General features: G+C 39.7%; 4 protein-coding genes across 4 annotated transcripts; 1 reads left to right on the top strand and 3 right to left on the bottom strand.

Moving 5' to 3' along the window:
* Positions 1-2873: 2873 nt before the first annotated feature.
* Positions 2874-3437, top strand: LOC133734338 (uncharacterized). Its single transcript, XM_062161971.1, has one exon. It carries the CDS (start codon positions 2874-2876, stop codon positions 3435-3437), a length of 564 nt encoding a protein of 187 aa, XP_062017955.1.
* Positions 3438-3530: 93 nt separating this feature from the next.
* LOC133726610 (chaperone protein dnaJ C76, chloroplastic-like) lies at positions 3531-5502 on the bottom strand. The gene is made up of 6 exons (XM_062154194.1): positions 5312-5502; positions 5043-5217; positions 4715-4907; positions 4355-4461; positions 4071-4281; positions 3531-3968 (listed from the first exon to the last, which is right to left on the bottom strand). The coding sequence occupies exons 1-6, from the start codon at positions 5404-5406 to the stop codon at positions 3859-3861; spliced, it is 891 nt and encodes a 296-aa protein (XP_062010178.1). The 5' UTR covers positions 5407-5502; the 3' UTR covers positions 3531-3858.
* A 259-nt stretch (positions 5503-5761) lies between these two features.
* Positions 5762-8494, bottom strand: LOC133726609 (high affinity nitrate transporter 2.7). The gene is made up of 2 exons (XM_062154193.1): positions 7063-8494; positions 5762-6214 (listed from the first exon to the last, which is right to left on the bottom strand). The coding sequence occupies exons 1-2, from the start codon at positions 8220-8222 to the stop codon at positions 5965-5967; spliced, it is 1410 nt and encodes a 469-aa protein (XP_062010177.1). The 5' UTR covers positions 8223-8494; the 3' UTR covers positions 5762-5964.
* Positions 8495-13434: 4940 nt separating this feature from the next.
* LOC133726606 (protein MICRORCHIDIA 6-like) lies at positions 13435-20563 on the bottom strand. The gene is made up of 20 exons (XM_062154191.1): positions 20357-20563; positions 19734-19895; positions 19363-19437; positions 19236-19270; positions 18887-18965; positions 18706-18795; positions 18556-18622; positions 17948-18026; positions 17132-17266; positions 16900-16998; positions 16727-16816; positions 16497-16643; positions 15930-16022; positions 15617-15671; positions 15402-15513; positions 14584-14846; positions 14363-14466; positions 14182-14246; positions 13928-13970; positions 13435-13741 (listed from the first exon to the last, which is right to left on the bottom strand). Exons 2-20 carry the CDS (start codon positions 19888-19890, stop codon positions 13640-13642), a joined length of 1890 nt encoding a protein of 629 aa, XP_062010175.1. The 5' UTR covers positions 19891-19895; positions 20357-20563; the 3' UTR covers positions 13435-13639.
* Positions 20564-20967: the final 404 nt, after the last annotated feature.

Below are 20967 nucleotides of genomic sequence, written 5' to 3'. Positions count from 1 at the left end.
AGGATCATACGTAGCCGGTTGGTAGCTCAGGGCCGCTACCGTGCGATGTTTCCCTGGTACGTATGTTCCTCTGGACGCATTCTTCCTGGCGTCAGTTTCTCTAAGGAGGTGTTCGAAGCTTCCCACCTCTGTGATGAGCTCTCCCATTGACTGGATCATGCTACCATGCTGCTTTTTTCGCTGGCGAGGCTCTAAGCCCTTGATCGCCAACTTGATCAATTCTTTCTCTGGCAGGATCACATTCAGCTTGGCCTTCTGAATCTGGAAGCGCTGAAGATAAGCCACAGCGGACTCTGTGGGCTGTTGGGCCATCTGGGTGAGAGAAGCCAAGTCTACCTCAGGTTCTGTGGCCCCGAAAGTCTCCCGGAAAAGCTTTTCCATTGCAGGCCAATCTGCTACAGTTCCTGGCCGCAATTTGGAGAACCATCTGAAGGCAGCTCCTGAGAGAGAAGTGCCAAAAATCCTGCACTTGAGGATGTCATCATTCTGGTACTGGCCGCATTGTACTGAACCTGGCCAGATGTGTTGCCGCATTCTCGGAATCTTCCCCTGAGAAAGTAGCAAATATAATGTTCTTATAGCCCCTGGGGAAAGGCGCGAGCATTATATGCGGCGGGAAAGGTCCCTCATAGACCCCATCCATCTGGGCCCTAGGGTTAGCCTGTCTAATCATCTCCTCTACCTCATCTCGTCTCACATATTCTGGACCCGGAGGAGGAGGAGGTGGTATGGCCGCTGCATGGCGAACAGGCTGCACAGGTATGGCTTGGTTTACAGTCGCTGTCCCCTCGCCTATGTGCACAACGCGGGTCGTAGCGGGTTGTTGAAGAGTCACTGCCGGTATGGGCATCTCCTTTGCCAGCGCTGTTATCCTAACCGGATTACCAGCCTGGTCAATCCCATAATAACTTCCCGGCAGCTCTTGATATACATTCTCTGCCCCGTCGCTGTCGTATTGAACGAACGTAGAATCGGACGAGGTTCCAGCGCCTTTTGAGGCCTGGTGCTTCTGCCTGGTAGTCTGCCCACTTGAGGCAGTACCTTTATCTTTGCTGCCGCCGATAACAAGCGCTTGTTCTTTGTTTTTTAGCGGCGTAGCAGTGACAGTGGCGGCAGGTATAGCAGTATGGCTGTTAACCTTCTCGCGCTGGTTCGGTGGCACGTATTTGCCCGAACCGGATGGCTGGCCAAGAGAACCAAGGATAGCATTGGGATCACCCAAAGTCTGGTTTAATACCTCCTTAGCCTGGTTGAGCTCGGCCCTCTGCATGGCAACCTCGGTTGCGAGGATCTCTCCATCTTTACGGAGACCAGCCATGTCAGCCGTTGTTTGCTTCGTATGGTTCGCAATGGCCTCCATTATTCCTTTCTGGCGCTGATTCTGCTCTTCTGCGATACCTGAAGCATGAGCCATCAAAGCATTCTCAGTCTGTGAGATTTGATGCTTAGTTCCCTCCGCTAGTTGGGACATACGCTGGTTTATCTCGCGAGTGACCTGATCGGCTCTTGCATTATCCCTTGCAAGGTCAGCAGCTATCTTCTTGCTGTGGTTTTCGATGTTCTCCAAGATAATTGCGAACGCGACCTCAGAGGAGGCCCCTTCTGGGATAGGCTTCGGAACAAAAGCCTCTCTTGGCACCCTCATCGCTGTGTTGGAGCTAGCGACGGTATCAACCGGTTCGCTGGCCTGGTTGTTAGTGACAGTTTTACCCTCAGTGTCGGTCGGACGATTCTCTCCTTTTTCCGTCGACATCTCGTTTGGATGGGGATGAAGAGGGAATCTTTGACTCACTTGTTGCTCAGAAAGACCACGACAATCCGCGCGAGAATGCGGCTTGTAACTGGAGGTCTTATGCTTTGGGCAGTTAGCGTAAACCTTTTGGTAAGGGTTCTCGCTTGACTTCCCAATGGCTACCGTTCACGAAGAGACACTAGTTTGGTCCCACTGGGCGTGCCAAAATGTTTGGCTCCAAAACCAGTTGGCTTGCAAACTGTCTCTTTTGAGCGTGTGATTGCGCAGGCGTGCCAGCACCGTGGGGTGCAGTCGTCGGGGTAGTCCCTTGACCTGACTTCTTCTTCAAGCGACCGTGGACGAGGAGAGCACCAACCTCGTCACGGGGTTCTTCTCTAGCCTTCCGGAGAAGGACTTCTTGCCTTACTGGGTAAGGGCTTTGGTTGTGGTCTCTTGCGTTCACCAAATCGATACTTAGTGTTGTAGACTAAGCAGAGCAATCACTGGGAAGTTGGGAGAAGCACGGGGTTGCGCTAAAGCGTGACTCTAGCTTCGCTGGGTGCGAGGGCGTTACCCTTGCTTCGCTGGAAGTGACAGTGGCGGTTGCGCTTGCAGTCGGCTCGCTGGGAGACTGGGACTGGAAGTACGGTCGCCGGGTTGATCTGGTGATGCTAGCAGTCGGCTCGCTGGGAGACTGGGACTGTATCGCGGTCACCGGGGTTCAACGAGGTTGAAGGTTTGCTCCTGGGAGGCTTTGTAATCGCTGGGATTGATTGATTTGAGAGAGAGGTCCTTAATCTGTCCTTGAAACCTGGTATATATACCTAGGGTTTCGACCGTTCCTTGTCGTAAAAGGATTATTGACTGGAGTTTCCTAGTCAATCTCTATTACTTGATTCCAATAGGACTTTGCTCTCCTCATGGGTTCCGTAATAGGCGGAGTCGCAACCCAAAACCAAGTATGTTTATTTTTGGGCCGCAGGTATCGGCCCGCTGTGCTAGATCCACTGAAGGATATTGCCAAAATTACTTTTGGGCTCAAACAACCTCCCCAGGTGCAAGATCAAGCTCTTCTATCCTTTTCTCATGTAGACACCACAGACGAGTCTATACTGAACTTATGGCTAGTCACCTTTCTAGAATGGGTGTCCCCCAAGAGGAGCGGCCAACTATTCTTGAAAAACTATTTCATGTGGTTCAAGCGGCCGTCCCAGGAGGGCACATTTTTGTGTTAATAGCCGACGTGACTGTGCGCTTATTGGGTAGCTTTAATGATCATGGTAACATTGCTCATCCTTTAAGGGAAAGCCCCATTATCAAAATCCATGTAAACAAGTTGTGCTTTAAAACATATGAGATTCGTGATATTGACTATCATATTATCAGTACCACTGATACGGTTGCATCGGAATCCTTTGAAACTTATAAAGTCAAGTTTATTCCTGCAACTAGGTCATCAATCGAGGGATTACAGAGAGTGAGGCCTGATAGTTTGGAAGAAGCTACTATCAAACAGAACCTGTCATGTAGTATTTGTATGAATGAATTTGCACAAGGCGGTGTTGATCAACTGATTACTCATTTGCCTTGCAGTCACCGTTATCATGTAGATTGCATTATTCGGTGGTTGGAGACGAGTCATGTGTGCCCCTTGTGTCGATACCCCCTGCCAAGTGTGGAAGATGGCGAGCCTTCAAATTCGTAACGAAGGCCAAAAAATACACATACATCTTCAGAGACAAGTATATCAATTGATCAATTAGCTAAGATAAGCCAAATTGTTCATCAAAACTGTATGTAGTTCAACAAATTTTCTAGTTTCTTGTATGATATATATTATGTTATTTGATAAATCTATGTTCAACATCTCACGTGGATCACACACGAAATATATCAACAACCAAATCAGTAACAACATACATGGATGTAGCAGCATGCACAACCTTCATTCTCGTGCCTTTACTTTTTTATGTACCCTCACTATTTTCAATCCCTTCACACTTCTGTGTTCTAAATCTTTCTAAAATTCTGGAACATATAGCCACCCCTTTCAATAGCTATCTGAATATATACTCACTATTCCACCTGTTAATTCCAAACCCTCCCCCAAAATGTGTTTCTTAATTTTATTTTTGCCAGTGCCAGAATTTTGAGAATGCTTCCATCTTGATCTTCATACTTGCTTCGGCTCGCGCCTTTGCTTGAGCAGGGGTTTCTTCTTCCACACTTTCACTTGCTGCAATCAAACCACTGTAATTAGTAACTTGATGAAGTCAGTTAGCTAGGCAGTGATCAACCTAGCTAAACTGATCCATAGCAATCAGGTGAGAATTATTACTATTTCGGTGATGGTTTTCATTTTCAGCCTCCTCTTTCAGTTGCTTATTGAATGACTTAGCAGCCATGAACACATTTGCTGGTCTTTCCCAACCTCCTCCAAATATTCCATGTCCTTCTGTTGGCCGAGGCTGGATGAGGAACTCAAGCACTGGCAGTTCTTCTCTTTCCACCCAATGAATGCAGTTCACAGGGCATGAGTCAACTGATACCTGTAACTTTCCCAGTTCAATATCACATTTTGATCGGACAATGTTTCGATTGGCAGAAACTTGGTTAGTTTACCTCAATCTTTAGATCATCGTCACCGTATTGAAGTTTAACCCTTGCACATCCGAGAGCCTCATCAAACATGTAGGTAGCACTTGCTTGGTGCACACATTGTCTGCAACCTGCCAGAAATTCAGCAGCCAAGGTAGAAATGCTAATCTACATTTCATCTTGCATTGGGAAGTTCTTGACTATTAAAAGAGGCTAGGTCATATATATGGCATTATTATTCGTACTCCCAGAAAGTCATCCTGCACTCCTTTCTAAGAGTGTTCCAAAAGTATTAACAAAGCTGGAGCGCATAATGACTCTCTAGGGGTTTGAACATATACACTTATAGAAAAGATCTGCAATTTTGTCTGAGCTAGAAATGACCTATGCAAGCATTTTCATCAACAAAGAGAGCTTGGGGTCTCAAAACTCCATTCCATGAGCTGCCATCAAAGGTTGAGCTGTTTCCTCTGACACTTACTCTCCTTTGACCAATAGAAGCATCATATTCCTTCCTCAGATTCTCCCTAATCAGAACCTTATAGGCTTCATTCAGCTTTAGGGTATACTCATGACCCTAAGCAACATTAGGCAAATTTAAACACCCCTTTCAATCCAAATCACAGTACTGATTTATTGGCTTAGTTTTGATGGTAATTTCTGTTCTTAAACAAACGAATAGACATATATATGTAGTAAAGTGTTTAATTACCTCTTGGCCTGCAATATCTGGGTGATATTTCTTTTGCAAATTCCTATAAGCTTGTTTGATTATCTGGGGGTTTGAATCAACAGCAACTCCAAGTAATTCATAGTAATTCTTCCCTATTGTATTTGCTCTTTCCCCTGACTCTTTGTTACAACATCTTATTCCACTGCATCCCTGCCTAGCATAAGTATAAATAAACTAGCCAAACTCAAATCCAAATTCAAATTCATTTTAGAATTTCTAAAAAAATTCAAAGCTCTGCATGAGATTACCTCAAGATAGGCTTGCTTGTGGTGAACTGGTGTTGAACTTGGAAACCTTTTGGTACTGAAAATTGGGAAATTGAGACTGCTGCTACAACAGACATATTGGATATGGTCTCTAAAACTTGGCAAAGATTAATAACCTATGATTCTGTGATTTCTCGGAAGGAATCTATAGCCTCTAGGAAAATCCTGATAGATATTTCCTTTAGATATTTTCTCAACTTGTCAAAGGTTTTGCCTTGTTTTTCTTTGTTCAACTATCAGTGTCACATCATCAAAGTTGGGATTAAATGACCACCACAGTACTAAACGACATCGTTGAAAGAAAGGCTTGTCATTTCTTTAAGAAAGGCCAATTCTACTTGCTCCGTGGTACTTCAGGCTCAAATATATAAAAGCCTAGTCCTTTCTCAGTTTATGTCTATGTTATCAATGAGGTAAGGAAACGTCTCATGGTACAAGTGTAAGTGAACGCCATTCATTTCTATAAAGAAAGGATACTAATTCATGTAGGATATGTGAGACCCTTTTTAACTGTTGATTTGTATATATAACAGTACCAAACTAATAATCCTCAGTTTACATAAATAATTCATCTTCCTACTTGCTCCATGGAACTCTGAGGCTATTAACACCCTTCTTGCTTGTTATGATTCGATCTATTTGAGCAAGCGATAATGATCTGCTTCTAGATCGAGATCAGGATGATGGGAAGGGCCACAGAGCATTCCACCCCATTGAGGGAAGTACATGAGTGACAGTGGGAGAGTACAAACGATCATCATGATTCCCATAAGAGAAATGCCTGTTTGCTTCGAGTATTTAGAGCCTGAAAACAATAGGAGCTGGGTTATCACCGCCCCCATAGTCCCTCCACCGCCTGTTATCCCTGAAATCACTCCTAGTGACCTGAAAAACCGCATCACACATATGTTATTTGATACATTTTGCCATGTTGCATTGCTGCACACAAAAAATGTGTCATGTCTTCTAGAGTACAAGGTCAACTTGGTGGTCAAAGCAATATACCCAAGAGATAAAACTTTCTACTCGAGATCAACTCGATGAACCATTCCAACTATGAAACTTTGGTAATCCAATATAACATGCAATTCTGAATCAAAAGACCTTCTCTTTCAGCCAAAAAAAAAAAAGACCTTCTCTAAACACAATATGCATATGTGTTGATTGATATACTATACAAATGCATGTTTTTTTTTTATAATACTAAGTCTGAATTTCACTGAAAAATACTCGATTTATATTTCTGTAATTTCTATAAAAGATAAATAATTTTTCACTTATAAACAATCGATTACATTCGTAAAGAGCGTGAATATTGTGCGTATGTATAAAGGGCCGATGGAAGACAATATGAATTTCTACACTACTAGCTTAGCTTGCATGCAAAGGAATAACAGTTGGATGATTGAGACTTAATTACTGTCGTTTTATAAGACAAGGTGACAAACTTAACAAGTGTCCATGTTCTTCTTTTTCAAATTTCTATGCATTGCATGTCGTTTTTCGGAAAGACCTATGGCAAATTTGAAAGCTAGAAGTCCAAAACAACAGGGAGAGGGGTAAGTCATGAACTTCATGACCAAACACCACACCCCCCTCGCTTAGAAGTTAGCACCACCATCATCATCATGAAACAGTAGTTAAAAAGAAAGAGGGACACACAGAGCCAACGACGTCGATGAGTCATCAACGGTCGCCGTGACATGTAACGTAAAAGCTGAAAACTCTTTTACCTTTTGGAAACAAATGGAACCACCCCAAACGTGAGTCCCGCGGCGGCCTGAACAAAAACTGAGAACACACACATGACAAGTATGGAGCTCCAGAGCGAGTTAACTCGGCCGAGTAACAAGCACAGCAAACCCGCCACCGTTTGCGTCGCCCACAAACCCCACAGCTTCCCTCTCATCCCGAACCTCCTCCCCAACATATCGGAAAACAAACCCCCACTTGGCCTGGAAAAGAAGTTCGCCAATCCGAAGCAGGAAGCTATGGTTCCGGCCACCTGAATGTTCACGCCGAACCGGTCGTAGAAGTACTGAGCAATGATGTTGTCAGTGGTCAGCTCCACACCAAAGGAAAACCCGTAGGTCAAAGCCAAGATCCAACCTCTGTAGTTTTTTATCCCGTGGAAGAAGACCTCGAAAAAGCTGTCTTTCGAGCCCTTCTTGGAGGTACGTTTGTAGCTCCCAGAAGGTAGGTCCTGGCCGTAGGTCAGGACCAGTACAGCCGTGCTGGCTTGGAGTACGGCGGGGACTATATATGACAGTCGCCAGGCAGTGGAGGATGGCAAGTTGAATGCTGACATGATGAAGGAGTAGATGAGTGGCATGACGAGCTGGGTGGCGCCTGCGCCCGTGTTGGCCCAGCCGGCGGAGACGCCGTTGGCGAGGCCGACGACGCAGCCGGAGAACATGCGGCTCATCCAGAACTGGTTGGCGACGAAGTTGGCGAGGGAGAAGCCAACGAGGAAGCGGATGGTGATGAAGGCGTTTGGGGAGGAGACAAGGGCGGTGGCGAGGATGATAGGGGAGGTGAGGAGGGAGAGGGTGGCGGAGGCGACGCGTGGGCCGAGGTGGTCGCAGATGGGGCCCATGACAATGCGGGAGAAGATGGAGCCGATGAAGGCGGCGATGGCGGCGCGTGAGGTATCTGTTTCGGTGAGGTGGAGGTCGTCGCGGATGACGGCGAGGAGTGGAGGGATGGAGAAGGTGGAGAAGAAGCAAGAGAATAAGGAGAACCATGCGAGGTGGAAGGCTCGCATGTGTGGTGATGCCATTGAGAATGGTCTGAATTCTGTGGCTTTTCCATCTTCATCAACTGGTAAAGCAAAAAGATGAGCAGGGACAGCTTGTTTTAGTGGAACTTGTTCAGGGGGGTGTTCATCTTCCATGGTGGTGGTGCTTAATTAGTTGTTCGATTTCGGTGGAAATGTTAAGTTTAATTTGGAGGAGGAATTGAAGCAAAGAAGAAGATTAGCTAGAAGCAAAATTTAATTCTGGTGTTGATGTTCATAGCTACATAATTTGGTGCATGGTTTGCTGTGAAGTTTTGAATTGTGTTGGCGTCAGAGATGCTTGGAGAATTTCTGCGAGGGAATGTCTGCGTGTGGCATATATAAGATGTAGAAAAGGCTTGTTTGATAGTGATCGATACTATCACTACTAACTTGGCTTCTGGTTAAAGAGGCCTATTATATTGGAGTGAACAGAAAAAAAAAAAAATGTATTATAAAGCTTCCAATATATGTAGTTTTCTTTAAGACAAGCTATGGTGCTTGTGAGTATCTCATACACTCATTTATAACTATTTGAACAAAAAATTACAATTATTTGAATTAAAATTACAACATTGAGAACAAAAGTTACCATATTCATTTACACTATTTACATATAGTTAAACAAAAATTACAACATTGACAACGAATTTGTTCAAAAGCTTGTAATAATGTTGTAAGAGGTGTAATTACCATTATTATAACTAAGATTACAACAAAAATTACAACATTGACAACGAATTTGTTCAAAAGCTTGTAACAATGGCATAAAAGGTGTAATTACCATTATTAGAACTAAGATTACACAAAATATGACTCAACGTACATTACCACTCTGACAACAAATTTGTTGTCACTTTTGTAAATGTGGGTATGAGATACCCACAAATACATTAGAATTTCCCGTTTTCTTCACGGCATCTAAACTTTTTACTTAAATGTTGCCAAAAAAAAAAAAAAACTTTTTACTTAAATACTCCTATTGGTCGATATATTTGGATGATTAAATGATTTCCTACCAACCTTATCTCGAAAGGACAATTTAGATGCTCCCTACACCAGTTCAGCCAGTTATCTCAGATTATTTTTGTTACTGTGCTCATAATACCTACGAAAGGGAAATGGGCGGGTATTATGAGCACAATGACAGAACGGGCAGACATTTCCAAATCTCATTTAATAAAAACTAAGACGTTTGTACGTGTTGGTGATGTCAGATTGTTGCATGGTGGCTTCTTGTTTGCCTTGCATCAAATGCATGTCTCTAGCTATTTGTCACAACGACGGTTACCCACCCAGCTAGCTCTTGCTGAGTTCGAGTAAGTTCAAAGCTAGCTAATTTAATTCTAGCTAGCTAGGCTTGGCTCATCATCATCCTTTTCGATCTTCTTAATTCTGTGATGGTGATCAACATGGATGTCTAGGTCTCAGCTGGGGATGGTTTCTTTTAGGGCACATTTGAATGAGCTTGGCCTTCTTTGGTTTTGTACGTGTGATCAGATCGATACTACAAATCCAGGTCTCAGCTGGGGATGGGTTTTGAGCTAGCATGTAAACGAGGCAAAAGCAAACAGTTCAAACTTTTGTCCTGGTCATCAATTTGGGATGATCTCTATCATCAATTTATGAGACATATCCTTAATCCTTTCATGGTTAACTCTAATATTGTATGTGTCCGCAATATATATCATTGATCCCTAAGCTCTATAAATCACGGTGAATTCGACCGATGTTTAAAAAGTGGAGAGTTTCAAATTGCATCCCCAACCCAAAGTAACAACGCTCTTTATCTCGATTTATGTTTTTTGACTGATTTCTTGTTTGCTTTATGCATGTAAAGACATAGCCACAGAGGTTTCATTTATGATATGTTTTTACTATTTATTTCAACGTACGTTGAAGTTAAAGTTGGCATTATTACGTTTTGGTCCTGCATGTCCATATTTAATTAATATCCTGCAATTAGACTAAATTGTAGTTTTCCCGTTACTTTTGAGTTTAGCCACGAAGTTAAGGTCTTTTGAACGTCAAAATGCACTACTTACAGAGGATAAATAGTAATTCGCCTATAGTTTCTACGTTACCGGAAACTTGTCGAGCTGATTTAAGTTGTTCGTTAATTATTTGGTTCCGATAAAGGTTTCAAATCATAAGCTTGTTGTTCTATTTCTTAAACTCTATATATGAACAATATTCGATTGGAACAATTCTTAGGTTCACTCCTAGGGTGAATAAGCATATTCACCCCCGTTGTCGATTAACATATTTTTACTTAATAAATTTATAATCCAACGGTCTATATCTTAAATTATCTTGTAAAGATCATCTCTGTAAAAAATCAATCGAATCGAAAATCGTTTAATTATCTAATTGAATCAAACAAATAGATGGTTCTAACAACACTTACTACTACTATGATGAACCGTCCATGTATTTCATAGAAATGAATAACTAAAAGATCTTCAATTTGATTGATTTTTTACAGAGCTAATATTTATATTACGTTATACAACATGAATAGTTGGATTAGAAAATTATAAAGTTATTATGCATTAATCGCAAGAGATGGTGAATTTGCTCATTCACCCAGGGGTGAACCTAAGAATTGTTCATTCGATTGTCACCGAAAGCTATATAATCACGCCATCACTGATAAATTTGACAAAGCTCTTCATATTTCATTTACTTTTGATAGAATATTTGTTAAAATTACGTGGGTACACATCTTCATAGGCAAGAAGCATAATTAACTAGCTAGGAATCCTTTAATTGTGAAATATACCGCCAGATACACATGGGAGAAGTCCTTTTTAAGCATAGAGCCGGAGTAAATTTCTGGTTCGGTAAAACTTGTCTACTTTTGAGTAACAGAAACAACAAGTGGTGAAATAAGATGATGAGATGATATTGATGTCGACGAAGGACAATAATGGATGGAGAGGGCAATGATACACCATACACGTGGATATGAGTGTGAAAAAAAACATAATGATTTGGAGAAAATTTGATATGTCTTTATCCGTTTATGTCAAGCTTGCAATTTGCATCAAATCAAAGATTGCTTAGTGACGACTAGTACGATAGATTTGTTAAGAAGATCGACAACATCATCCCAAATGCATTGGGACCAGACCAATCATGGTAGTGGTATTACGTTATCCTTTCGTCGGTCATGTTCTTAATGCCAAGTTGATTCAACGATAATTATCATAGTGATGTCATAATATTATGGTACACATTTATGTGAAAGGTAATTGAAGTATGACTTACAAGTGTATAGACAAGAAGAAATTGTACGTATGTATTAAATATATGTGATTCCTCTATAAACAATTCGAGCTAAAATAAAATGTCACGGAGTAATCAAATTTCTGATTTGGGAAGGTGGGGGAGTACTGTAGGCTCTGATGGGATTGGATCTCCATCTGCCAATTCCAATTAGACTAGATACGTGAGAACATGAAGGATGTCGTTTCTTTGAAATTTTTCTTCGATCGTCTCTACGGTCGATGTGTGACTTGCAGGTCGCTGCAGTATGGGTCTCGGAGATGTCCGCTGGCTCATATGCCACCGGTTGCGCCGATGATGGAGTGGTTGCTCGTGGCCCCGAAGCAAAACAGACTCGATTCACAGTGGTATTGGTTTCATTCATACAAGTCATTTTGTAATATAACTACATTATCAATGAAATTATTATTTCTCCTTAAAAAAAAAAACTCGTACACGATTATTTCTTTCTTTTGTTGAAGGATATCAAAATTCAAATATTCACCATTTTTTTTTTTTTTGAAATAAAGACTTGTCGATCTATTAATAAGCCAAAATGTGGGTAACAACATTTAGAAGTCATGACCCACCCTAGAATGAAAGTAACCAAAACATTATTAGGGTGATGGACTAAACATCATCCTAACTTATTCATAAAATCCGGAACCTTCTTAGGACTTCCACATCATCACAGGAACCAATGCACCGATTTTTCTCTCTAAATAAGAAAAAAATGAACGAGAAATGATGTGATAATTAAACAAAGCAAAAAATTGAAAAAACCAAGGTGGCTCCACTTAGGGCCTTGGCCATTCTTCTTACCAATTCAAACACGTCAAGACTGGTCCAAATTTCTCATAGGTTGCGGTTAATTGTTTGATTAATAATCATATTAATGGGAGGAATTCCGAAGCCTTGAAGCTTTCCAGAGGATGCTCGGGTCTTGACTTAAGAAAGATGTCTTTATCAGTAGCTCTCCTTACAGGCTTGCACTGCAAGTGTGGAAAAACTGAGGACGGGCGCGTGGCGTTTGACTTTATTTCTGAGAAGAATGTGGTTTCGTGGAATTCTATGGTTGGCGGGTATTGTGTGAATGGACAAATGGAAGAAGCTGGAGTGTTATTTGATAGGATAAATGTGCCAAACAATGTATCTTGGTATACCATCGTCGGAGGTTACTTGGAAAACAAGGCATTAGATAAGGTAATTGAAGTGTTTAATGAGATGCTTTTGTGTGGAGAAACCCCAAACACATCCACCTTCTCGAGTACTGTGCTTTCTGGATGTGCAAGCATAGCGTCGTTAGAGATTAATTTGCTGTTGTTCGAGGAAATGAGAAGGAACTTCAACTCCAGCTTGCTCCTAATGAGCTCATGCTCTTATCAGTTCTTTTTGCTTCTGCTCACACTGGCTTAATTAATCGACAAAGGGTTGCAGTACTTTAATTCAATGGAAGGTGTTTAATTATGGTATAAAGCCAAGGGGAAGACATGCACTACAACTCTGTGGTGGATATGCATGCTGTCTCGATCAGGAAGCCTTTCCGAAGCTGAAGAGTTCATAGAGTCCATGACATTTGAGCCTGAAAGTAATGCCTGGGCAGCTCGATTGATGAGATAGCGGAAAGGACAGCCCGGAAGCTTTTGGAGTCAGTAGAAAAAAAAGTCTCTAGGATATGTGATATTGTCGAACATCTATGCTTTGGCTGGGAAATGGATTGATGTTCGGAAGATTAGAAGATTAATGAAGGACAGGGGATTGAAGAAGAGCGTTGGTTCTTGGTTGACGTGAAAAATGTAGTCCACTGTTTTTATGCAGAAGATGCATCTCACTGCCAGTTAGCTGAGATAAATGATCTTTTGGAACTTCCACGGATAGAGTTATTAGGGAAGTTCACCTAGCATTATTCTTTCGCCAATTAATGAAGTTCAAAGCCTTCTTATATATGTGACTGTGTGAATAGCATATGAGCCAATTTATTGGTTTTTACAATTTCATATTCTTTAACTTCAATTTAAGTAGATACCAAATGCAAATAAGTACACTGACAAGTCTACTTGCAAAAGCATGAAACTGATTTCTCTTTTCATATAAAAAGGGACGTCCTCAAGAACAAAAACCGTCACCAGCATAGTCTGGACATGCTATGTTATCTACCCTCCTCTGAAAAAGGGTAAGGTTATGGTGATATCTAGTGACCTAAGGAGAATGCCAATAGAATTTTATACAAATGTTAAAAGTGATTTCTTCTCCTTTATCTAGAAAGTCTAGAAAAATTCTATACTGTTCCCCTCCAACAATTTTGCTTCGAGCAGCATCTGTGTGAATTCTAGCCGTAAGCTCTCTTGTTCACTTCTAAGTTGTTGAACCTGCAGAAAATTTTAATTTCATGTTGAATATAGTACTGAAATATAAGGAACTTAAGAACTCAACTACCACAGTGCTAAATGCGTAGCAACAAGTCAACAACAAAGGTCGAAAAGGAGAAGACTTGCAAATGCAAACACATCTTACTCGACATAAAGTTACCATATGTAAGGTATAACCTGAAATACCTTCAAATTGAGTTCTTCCACCGTTTTCTCCTTTTCTGACAGCCTGGAATATACAAGACATTGAGAAATTCCAAATTTCACTATAGTTCAAAAGATATAACTATTATTCCAATGAGACCAGCTCTAATGGCACCTAAATCAGCTCTTGTAGCCATAAGGTGGTTGTCTTTAATTCAAACAACGAACTCACCTGAAGGCTACCTAGAACTAGGTACGTGCTAGATAACTACTATATATAATTGCTTTGTACTTACTGTGAAAGGAGCCTTTTATTTGTTTGCATCAGTTTTATCTTCTCTGAAACTACAGTGCTATCAGGCTGTCAAAAAATATCATGAGGAACAGTAATAAGTATTTAACATTATACAAGTGAACTAATTATTGCACTCTTTAATAAGCATGATAAAGTTAGTAGTTTCTCAGCATCTAAAAAACCTGTTCAGTATAGTGTTCGATCTGAGTTCCACAGGGTCCCATGTGCCTTTTTGCATGTTGTAGGCTTACTAGAGGATCAAGATGCTTCCTCTTTACGATGAGTCCTAGTAGACAAACACAATTCAAGTTAAAACTCAACTTGTTCGCTAACTAATAGGTGTCGAAAAAGAAACTTCAAGAAATTCCAATTGATCGATCACTATTGACCGCAAAGTATATACCTTCTTGGTTCCTGACTTTGTGGATGTCTGTTGACTTTCCCAGTCCTCCAGATGAGACTTCTAATGTAGTGACTTCAGAATCTTCTAAGAAACCCACTACATTCAAAGATGCTCCTGAACTTCCATTTTGAGAACCATGATCCAGTGACTCAGGCTGGTACAAGCGATTTCGAGTTCTTGAAGAAGGTGATTCCTGATGATCCAATTCTATACGGTGATTTGTTTTGAGTTTCGGATAACCAATTAATTCACAGTGTAGATGCCTGCCAAGCCACAGAGTTAGAAGTTTTTGGACTCAAAATCCTAATCAACACATGAGATTGTGAAAAACCATATATACATAAAGAACATAATGTAAAGTTACTTTAAAGGATCCAATGATAGAAGCATTAGCAAATCTACTTTTACACCAATAAGAAAGCTCCTACTGTCACATGACTAGCATCCAAAAACAGTCCATTGTTCTATGAAATATCTCATCACTGTCATTACGTGGCACTTAAAAAAAATATCTCATTGCATTTTTCCTAGTGTTTTAGCAAGGTAGTGGCCGCTTTCGGAGTCTAATATACTTTAGGTAATGAATTTCTGAATTTATCCTTGGTTAGTTTCAGAGTACTATTGCTAATCTGCATGACTCTCTGTCTGTTAAAAAACCATGGTTTCTTCATATAGACATTCCGGAGCTTGTTATATACTTGCTCAAATATCTTGCAACACAATTACGTCATTTTCAGAATAGCTTTTTAAATTCTTTTAAATAAAATCATATTAAAATTAATTATAAGGACCATGCAACTATGCAAGATGAGGCTCACCAATACTCCAACGTCATTTGCCTCAAACGATCTTCAAGCTTTTGGAAGAGGGGAGTTTTCTCAAAATCTTGCTTATTGTGAGTAGGCTGGATATGATTGGCTTCCAAAACACCTAAAATACCACTACATAAATCATGACCCATATCCAACAGTTTAAACTAGATACACCTTTGAACAAAACCTTGAGAATGGAAAATGCAGTCAGGAGTTCTCACCCACAACACCTCGCCCAGTACTATTTGTCATAGTTTTAAGTGCACGCCAAAATGGCTGCCAAAAAGTAATGAATGCTGAATAAGTAAAACCAAGTGACGAATAAAAAAAAAAGCTCATTGTTTTTCTCTCTTTTCTGAGATTATACAGAGCCATAGTATATAAATCCAGGAAATATATCAACAAAATCTTTCCAATTACACAGTTTCAATACTTTGATAATTAGAATTATATTTTACTAGTATCTAAACTGTCAGAGAAGGCCAGTAAATTTTATCAGATAATCTGGGTAACAATGAAAGAGAAGAGAATTACCAGTATTAGACGATTCCGATGGTAGATACAGAAACCATGAATATTCACATGTGGAGCTTCCTTCAGAAACCCTATATCGGTAGTTAACACGGACTGAACAATGAATTAATTAGCATTAGGGACAGCCAGTGATACCAACAAAACCACATCCACATTTATATAAAACATGACATGCACTTGCTCAATCACAGATAGAGTGAATAGGAATTGGGCAGGGGTAAGGGTCATTTTTCTCAATATAGACCCACTTTTGAGCAGAATACAGTATTTCAGAATCTCTTCACACATGGTTTAAAATAATTTAACATGAAGATAATTTCATCCCACTTCCTCACGAAAGCAATAATCTACTCTATTGTTCAAGAAAACATGTTGTCCCTGGTCAGAAAACAAAAGTGCAACATGTTTAATTAGCTCCATCTTAAGGCTTTCAAATTATGATAGTTGCCAATAATCACCACCACTTCTGTAAGAATTTGAGAGTGTTCCATCTAATCGTCCGTTTATTACAAAGTATCATTCAACCGTACATTGACTTACAGAAAGCAGTTCATGGGATGCACAAACCTTCATATACTCATCAGTTTGTGGCCTATACTTGATGATCTCATGAAACTTAAGATCCAAGGCAATATTGTAGTGTTCAACCACTTGTCCCCGCAATATTATTTTGAAGTACTTAGGTAACCGCCAATACAAGATCGATGCATACACCTATGAGGTTGAAACAAAAGCTTAATTTACTGAAGATAAATTTATTTTCATAGTTGACATCAAAATCTGAACTCAATACTTACACGAAGAGAGAACTGAAATTGGTTAGCCACATGATGGTAAAAAATTGGTTTTCTTTTCTCACTTGTTTTTCCACCATTGATACATATATCCTGCAACAAAAAGATTATGGAAGAAAATTATCTAATGTGCTTCAAAGATGAAGAATGAAATGAAGCAAAGGCAGAAACAACACCTCAGGATCAAAATTGAAATCTAGTTCCATATCCCCATCATCATTCAACCAAAGACTGTATATGACAATTTTTGTTCCATGAGGCCCTATATCATCAAACTGAGCATAGGGATAAATCACTTCATTAACAAAGAGCGGTATGTAAAGCAACAGATAAAAATTCAGAAGTACTTGTCATGAGGAAAAGTTTAATGCAGAGATTTAATGCCAAATTATAATTTAGCAGGCTTACTTGCTTCAGCAGCTCTTCTTCTGTTGAATAAGGAGACCATTGCAACATCATGGTCAAATTAGAGGAAAATTGTTGTTTACCATGTTGCAGTAAGGGCCGATATGTTCCAGATGATATGTTAAACTCATAATCCACCTGTAATATGCATTAATCATTGCACTTCCTATATAAAGAAGACTATTAAAGAAAGTGAAAGTACAATCAGAGATACAAAGTGAATTCCAATTGAATTAACCCAAAAAATAAATAAAAAACAGCTCATAGCATTTCACCCACGGCCTTTGCGGAATACTTGTCATCAAACTTGTCCACATTAACCCCAGTCGAGCACTAAATTTTTACTTATTACAAGAATTGTTTGAATTCATTAACCAGCGGCAGTGGTCGGCACCACCATGGGCACGGCCCCCAGTCTGTTTTCTCGGTGTTCCAAATTCATACAGATTATATGTATAGAAAAGGAGGATGCATTCTATACCAGTTTCTGGTATCATAAATATACCCAAAGGTGGGGTCAAACCCTGATCCAACAAAATATATGCATATTGATTACTTTGGTCTTGTTGTTTATGGTAACAACAAGGTGATGCAGTGAAGCCCGTAAAAGTACTGACCTGTGTTAACTTTAGGAATATAACTATGAAAATGATCACAAAGATGTTCACCTTTAGGTCATTTTTAACTATCAGAAAGGACAGTTGTATATCATGTTCACCTTGTTATACTACCCAATTTGGGATGGATATTACTGAATTTAATATTGCATGAACTTGCAAAAGATAGTACCACATTTATAAGGTGTTATGACAGACTCACCATTGGTACAAGTATCTCATCATAGCCCATCTGACTCAAAAATGTATATGAAAGGAGTCCAACACTTTGAGTCAGTGCCCTGAATAGTACGCCACCAATATAAACAAAAAATTAAGGACTATATACTCATACTTTAAATGTCTAGATACAGAAATAAGCACTATCTCTATTTTCAGGAAGAGGATTGTATCCTAATTCCAACATGCTGATGGTTTTCTCCACTTTCTAATACTTGAGATATAAACAATTGTACAGGAATCTGTTTGACATTAAAGAGAATAAAAGATCGCTCTTCCTAATACAACCAAGATTAGTACATAGAACTGTCAATTGGTTTCTTCATATATAATAATAGTTACCAATCCCCCTCTTTGGATAGTATTTAGAGAATTTAACAACACTACCAGTACCAGAGTTATCTTTCTTTACTCTCTCTCTAATTCATATACATTTCTTTTGCAGGGAAATCTTGAGGAAGGGGAGCTCTTGTTCATTGAAAATCAATAGTTTAATGAGTAAATGGTTACTTCACATATGCTGGTATACAAAAGCAATCTTCAATCTTCGATAAAGTGAAATAATATGTGATTAAGTCAGAGTCATCAGACCTGTGGCGACTGAAGACCATAACATCTGCTCCAAGTCTCATAGAGCTGGTCTTGAAACCATTTCCATCTGAAAGGCTAAAAGGATGCTGATCAATATAAATACACAGTACATCATTCAAAATGATCCAATGGCCTCAATACAATTCATACACTGTCCAATGGTTGATTTTGATATCTTATCTGTAAATCCAAAGCTCATACAGCGCCTTATAGCCGCTGGGTCCATTCCACCGCCGTCATCTTTTTGTCAATTTTTAAGAAGCCAAAAGTTCATATGAGAATATTGTCCACATAGCAACTAGCAAAAGGTTCAAAAGGTTTGTAGGCTAACCTTGAATTAACAAAGCTGGCTTCCCATCCCATGGAGTAGAACTCTTGTCTATGGAAACATAAGTTGCTCCATTTTGTATCTAGCTCACGCAAACAAAAGTAAAAAGTTATGAGTGCCAATCAAACATAACTCAGAGGGTGCCATAGTTAAGCATGCTCAGACACACACATGCAGGCAGAAAGAAGAAGAATATAGGTTGTTAACAAGCCATGAAGCCCAATAATTCAATTTCAACCTATTGGACAAGAAGAAGAAGAGAAAGAATGCTTGTAGTTGATGCATTATGAAAATGAGCCTTTCAACGGATAAATAGAGTAACCAAAATGATAGGGAAGGCATTGCAAATTACCTCATCAACTGCATTGTCGAGCAACTCTGCTATGCCTGCAAACAAGTGAACAAAAGGCCACAAGAACTGAATACGTGCAAGCACAAGATAAGGGAAGCAAATGAAACATATTAATGAAATATGGTACCTCCAAAAGCCCACTTATGTGAAGTGGCATTTGAGTGAAGGAACATAGGGTGTATCCGCATATGGTTGTGTTGATCTGCAATTTTGCAACAAAACTCAGACAAATAGGAGAAGCAGTATCATGCAAACATTCAAACAACTATAATTTTGGTTTTTAGCCTATTTCACGCGGCGTAACTTGTTTAGTTCTCAATTTTTTTAAGCTCCTCTAATTACTCTTCCCAGTAACAAATTTGACGGGCCACTCATAGATATTGACCATTATGAAGGTAATACACCAATGACTTAACCTCATATGATCTTCCTAATCCAGTTGTACAAACTTTAAGCACCCAATGTATGATATAATTATAACTGATAAGAAACTTTTACTTTTATTTCCGGCTTTATGACCCTGTCTCGGTGCACTCTTGTAGTTTCCAGCTTTCCAGAATTGCCGAGATATTGGCGTTGGAGAAACAGAGTTCGAAACGCTGGTTTCATCATCGTCATCATCACTAGACAAATCCACAAAGTTTGAATTGCTCATTGTTTCTGCAAACCAGAAAATCAAATTACAGGTGAAGAAGTAATGATTGAACAGAGAGGACCACAGCAAGTACAAGTCAAATGAAAAGGAGGTGCTAAAAAGGACAGTGAAAAACTGAAATTACAGAAGGCAAGAGACTAAAAGGTGAAAAAAAAGAGGTCCAACAACCACCTCAAAAAGACTGATGTGCTGTGTTAAGCAATAAATTTCAATTTTTCAACAAACCCCCAAAACCAAAACAAGAAAAAGAAGCTTAATTTCATGCTGCATTGCAAAACCCACAAACAAAAACACAAACCCAGCTCACAATAAACACAAAAATAATAAAGCATGCATTAAGATGAATAGTTTAACAAACCCAATTCAGGTAAAAATATAGTACAAACCCAGAGGAAAGAAACCCAACACTAAAAACTGAAATGGCAGAAAATTCAGATGAAAAAGACCAAAGTTTCCAGCAACCAACCTGAAAACAGAGCAGCAAAGAAAACCCAGCTGTTGAACAAACCAGGGGAGCTAGGCAGACGAAAGGGCCCCCAATAATCTGAGCAGGAAGGGTATTTTGGGAAAATGAAAAGAGGAATCAGTGGAGAGGGTTTGATGAAAGAGAAGAAGTTAAGGTTTGATTTGATGGGAAACAGGTGAGGAGTTGGCTACAGTACCCAAAAGGACCAAAAAGCATGAACCTTTATTTGGGGGCAGAGGAGAAAATCATGAAACCGAGTGTTACCATAAATGTGTGTGTACTTAGCTTGTGACAGAAGTAAGGATTAACAGAGTTTTACCGTTTATAGAAACAGATAATAACTATTTTTGAGAGATTTGCTTTTAATTTCCACACTGTTTATTATGCTAAACTGCTAAAGGTAAGAAATGTTAATTGTCAAAATAAAAAAAAGGTAAGATATGTTGGAATGTGGAAGGTTCTAATTACACGTACATCTATTTTTTATTAATTTGATTTGGAAATTTAAAGAATTAGGGAAGTAAAAAAAAATAAAAAATTGAATTGCCACCCACCTGAGTCTTTGTACGATCTCTATCTCTCTTTCTTCTTTTTCTCCTGGTGTATCTATC

This window comes from Rosa rugosa, chromosome 1 (assembly GCF_958449725.1).
Source record: "Rosa rugosa chromosome 1, drRosRugo1.1, whole genome shotgun sequence".
In the NCBI taxonomy this organism is placed as follows: domain Eukaryota; kingdom Viridiplantae; phylum Streptophyta; class Magnoliopsida; order Rosales; family Rosaceae; genus Rosa; species Rosa rugosa.
Note: the sequence above shows the minus strand (reverse complement) of the source record. Positions and strands in the feature narration are given on the sequence as shown.

Bases quoted from the DNA above. Each gene is read 5' to 3' on its own strand.
- LOC133734338 (XM_062161971.1), top strand. From the start codon at position 2,874: ATGGGTGTCCCCCAAGAGGAGCGGCCAACTATTCTTGAAAAACTATTT.
- LOC133726610 (XM_062154194.1), bottom strand. From the start codon at position 5,406: ATGTCTGTTGTAGCAGCAGTCTCAATTTCCCAATTTTCAGTACCAAAA. The intron at 5,218-5,311 runs GTAATCTCATGC...TACTTATGCTAG, and splicing joins ACAAGCAAGCCTATCTTGAG to GCAGGGATGCAGTGGAATAA. The intron at 4,908-5,042 runs GTAATTAAACAC...AATGTTGCTTAG, and splicing joins CAGATATTGCAGGCCAAGAG to GGTCATGAGTATACCCTAAA.
- LOC133726609 (XM_062154193.1), bottom strand. From the start codon at position 8,222: ATGGAAGATGAACACCCCCCTGAACAAGTTCCACTAAAACAAGCTGTC. The intron at 6,215-7,062 runs GTAAAAGAGTTT...GCGGTTTTTCAG, and splicing joins GTTCCATTTGTTTCCAAAAG to GTCACTAGGAGTGATTTCAG.
- LOC133726606 (XM_062154191.1), bottom strand. From the start codon at position 19,890: ATGAGCAATTCAAACTTTGTGGATTTGTCTAGTGATGATGACGATGAT. The intron at 17,267-17,947 runs GTGAGTCTGTCA...TGCATATTACAG, and splicing joins ATGAGATACTTGTACCAATG to GTGGATTATGAGTTTAACAT. The intron at 14,847-15,401 runs GTGAGCCTCATC...GTGGCTTGGCAG, and splicing joins CAAATGACGTTGGAGTATTG to GCATCTACACTGTGAATTAA.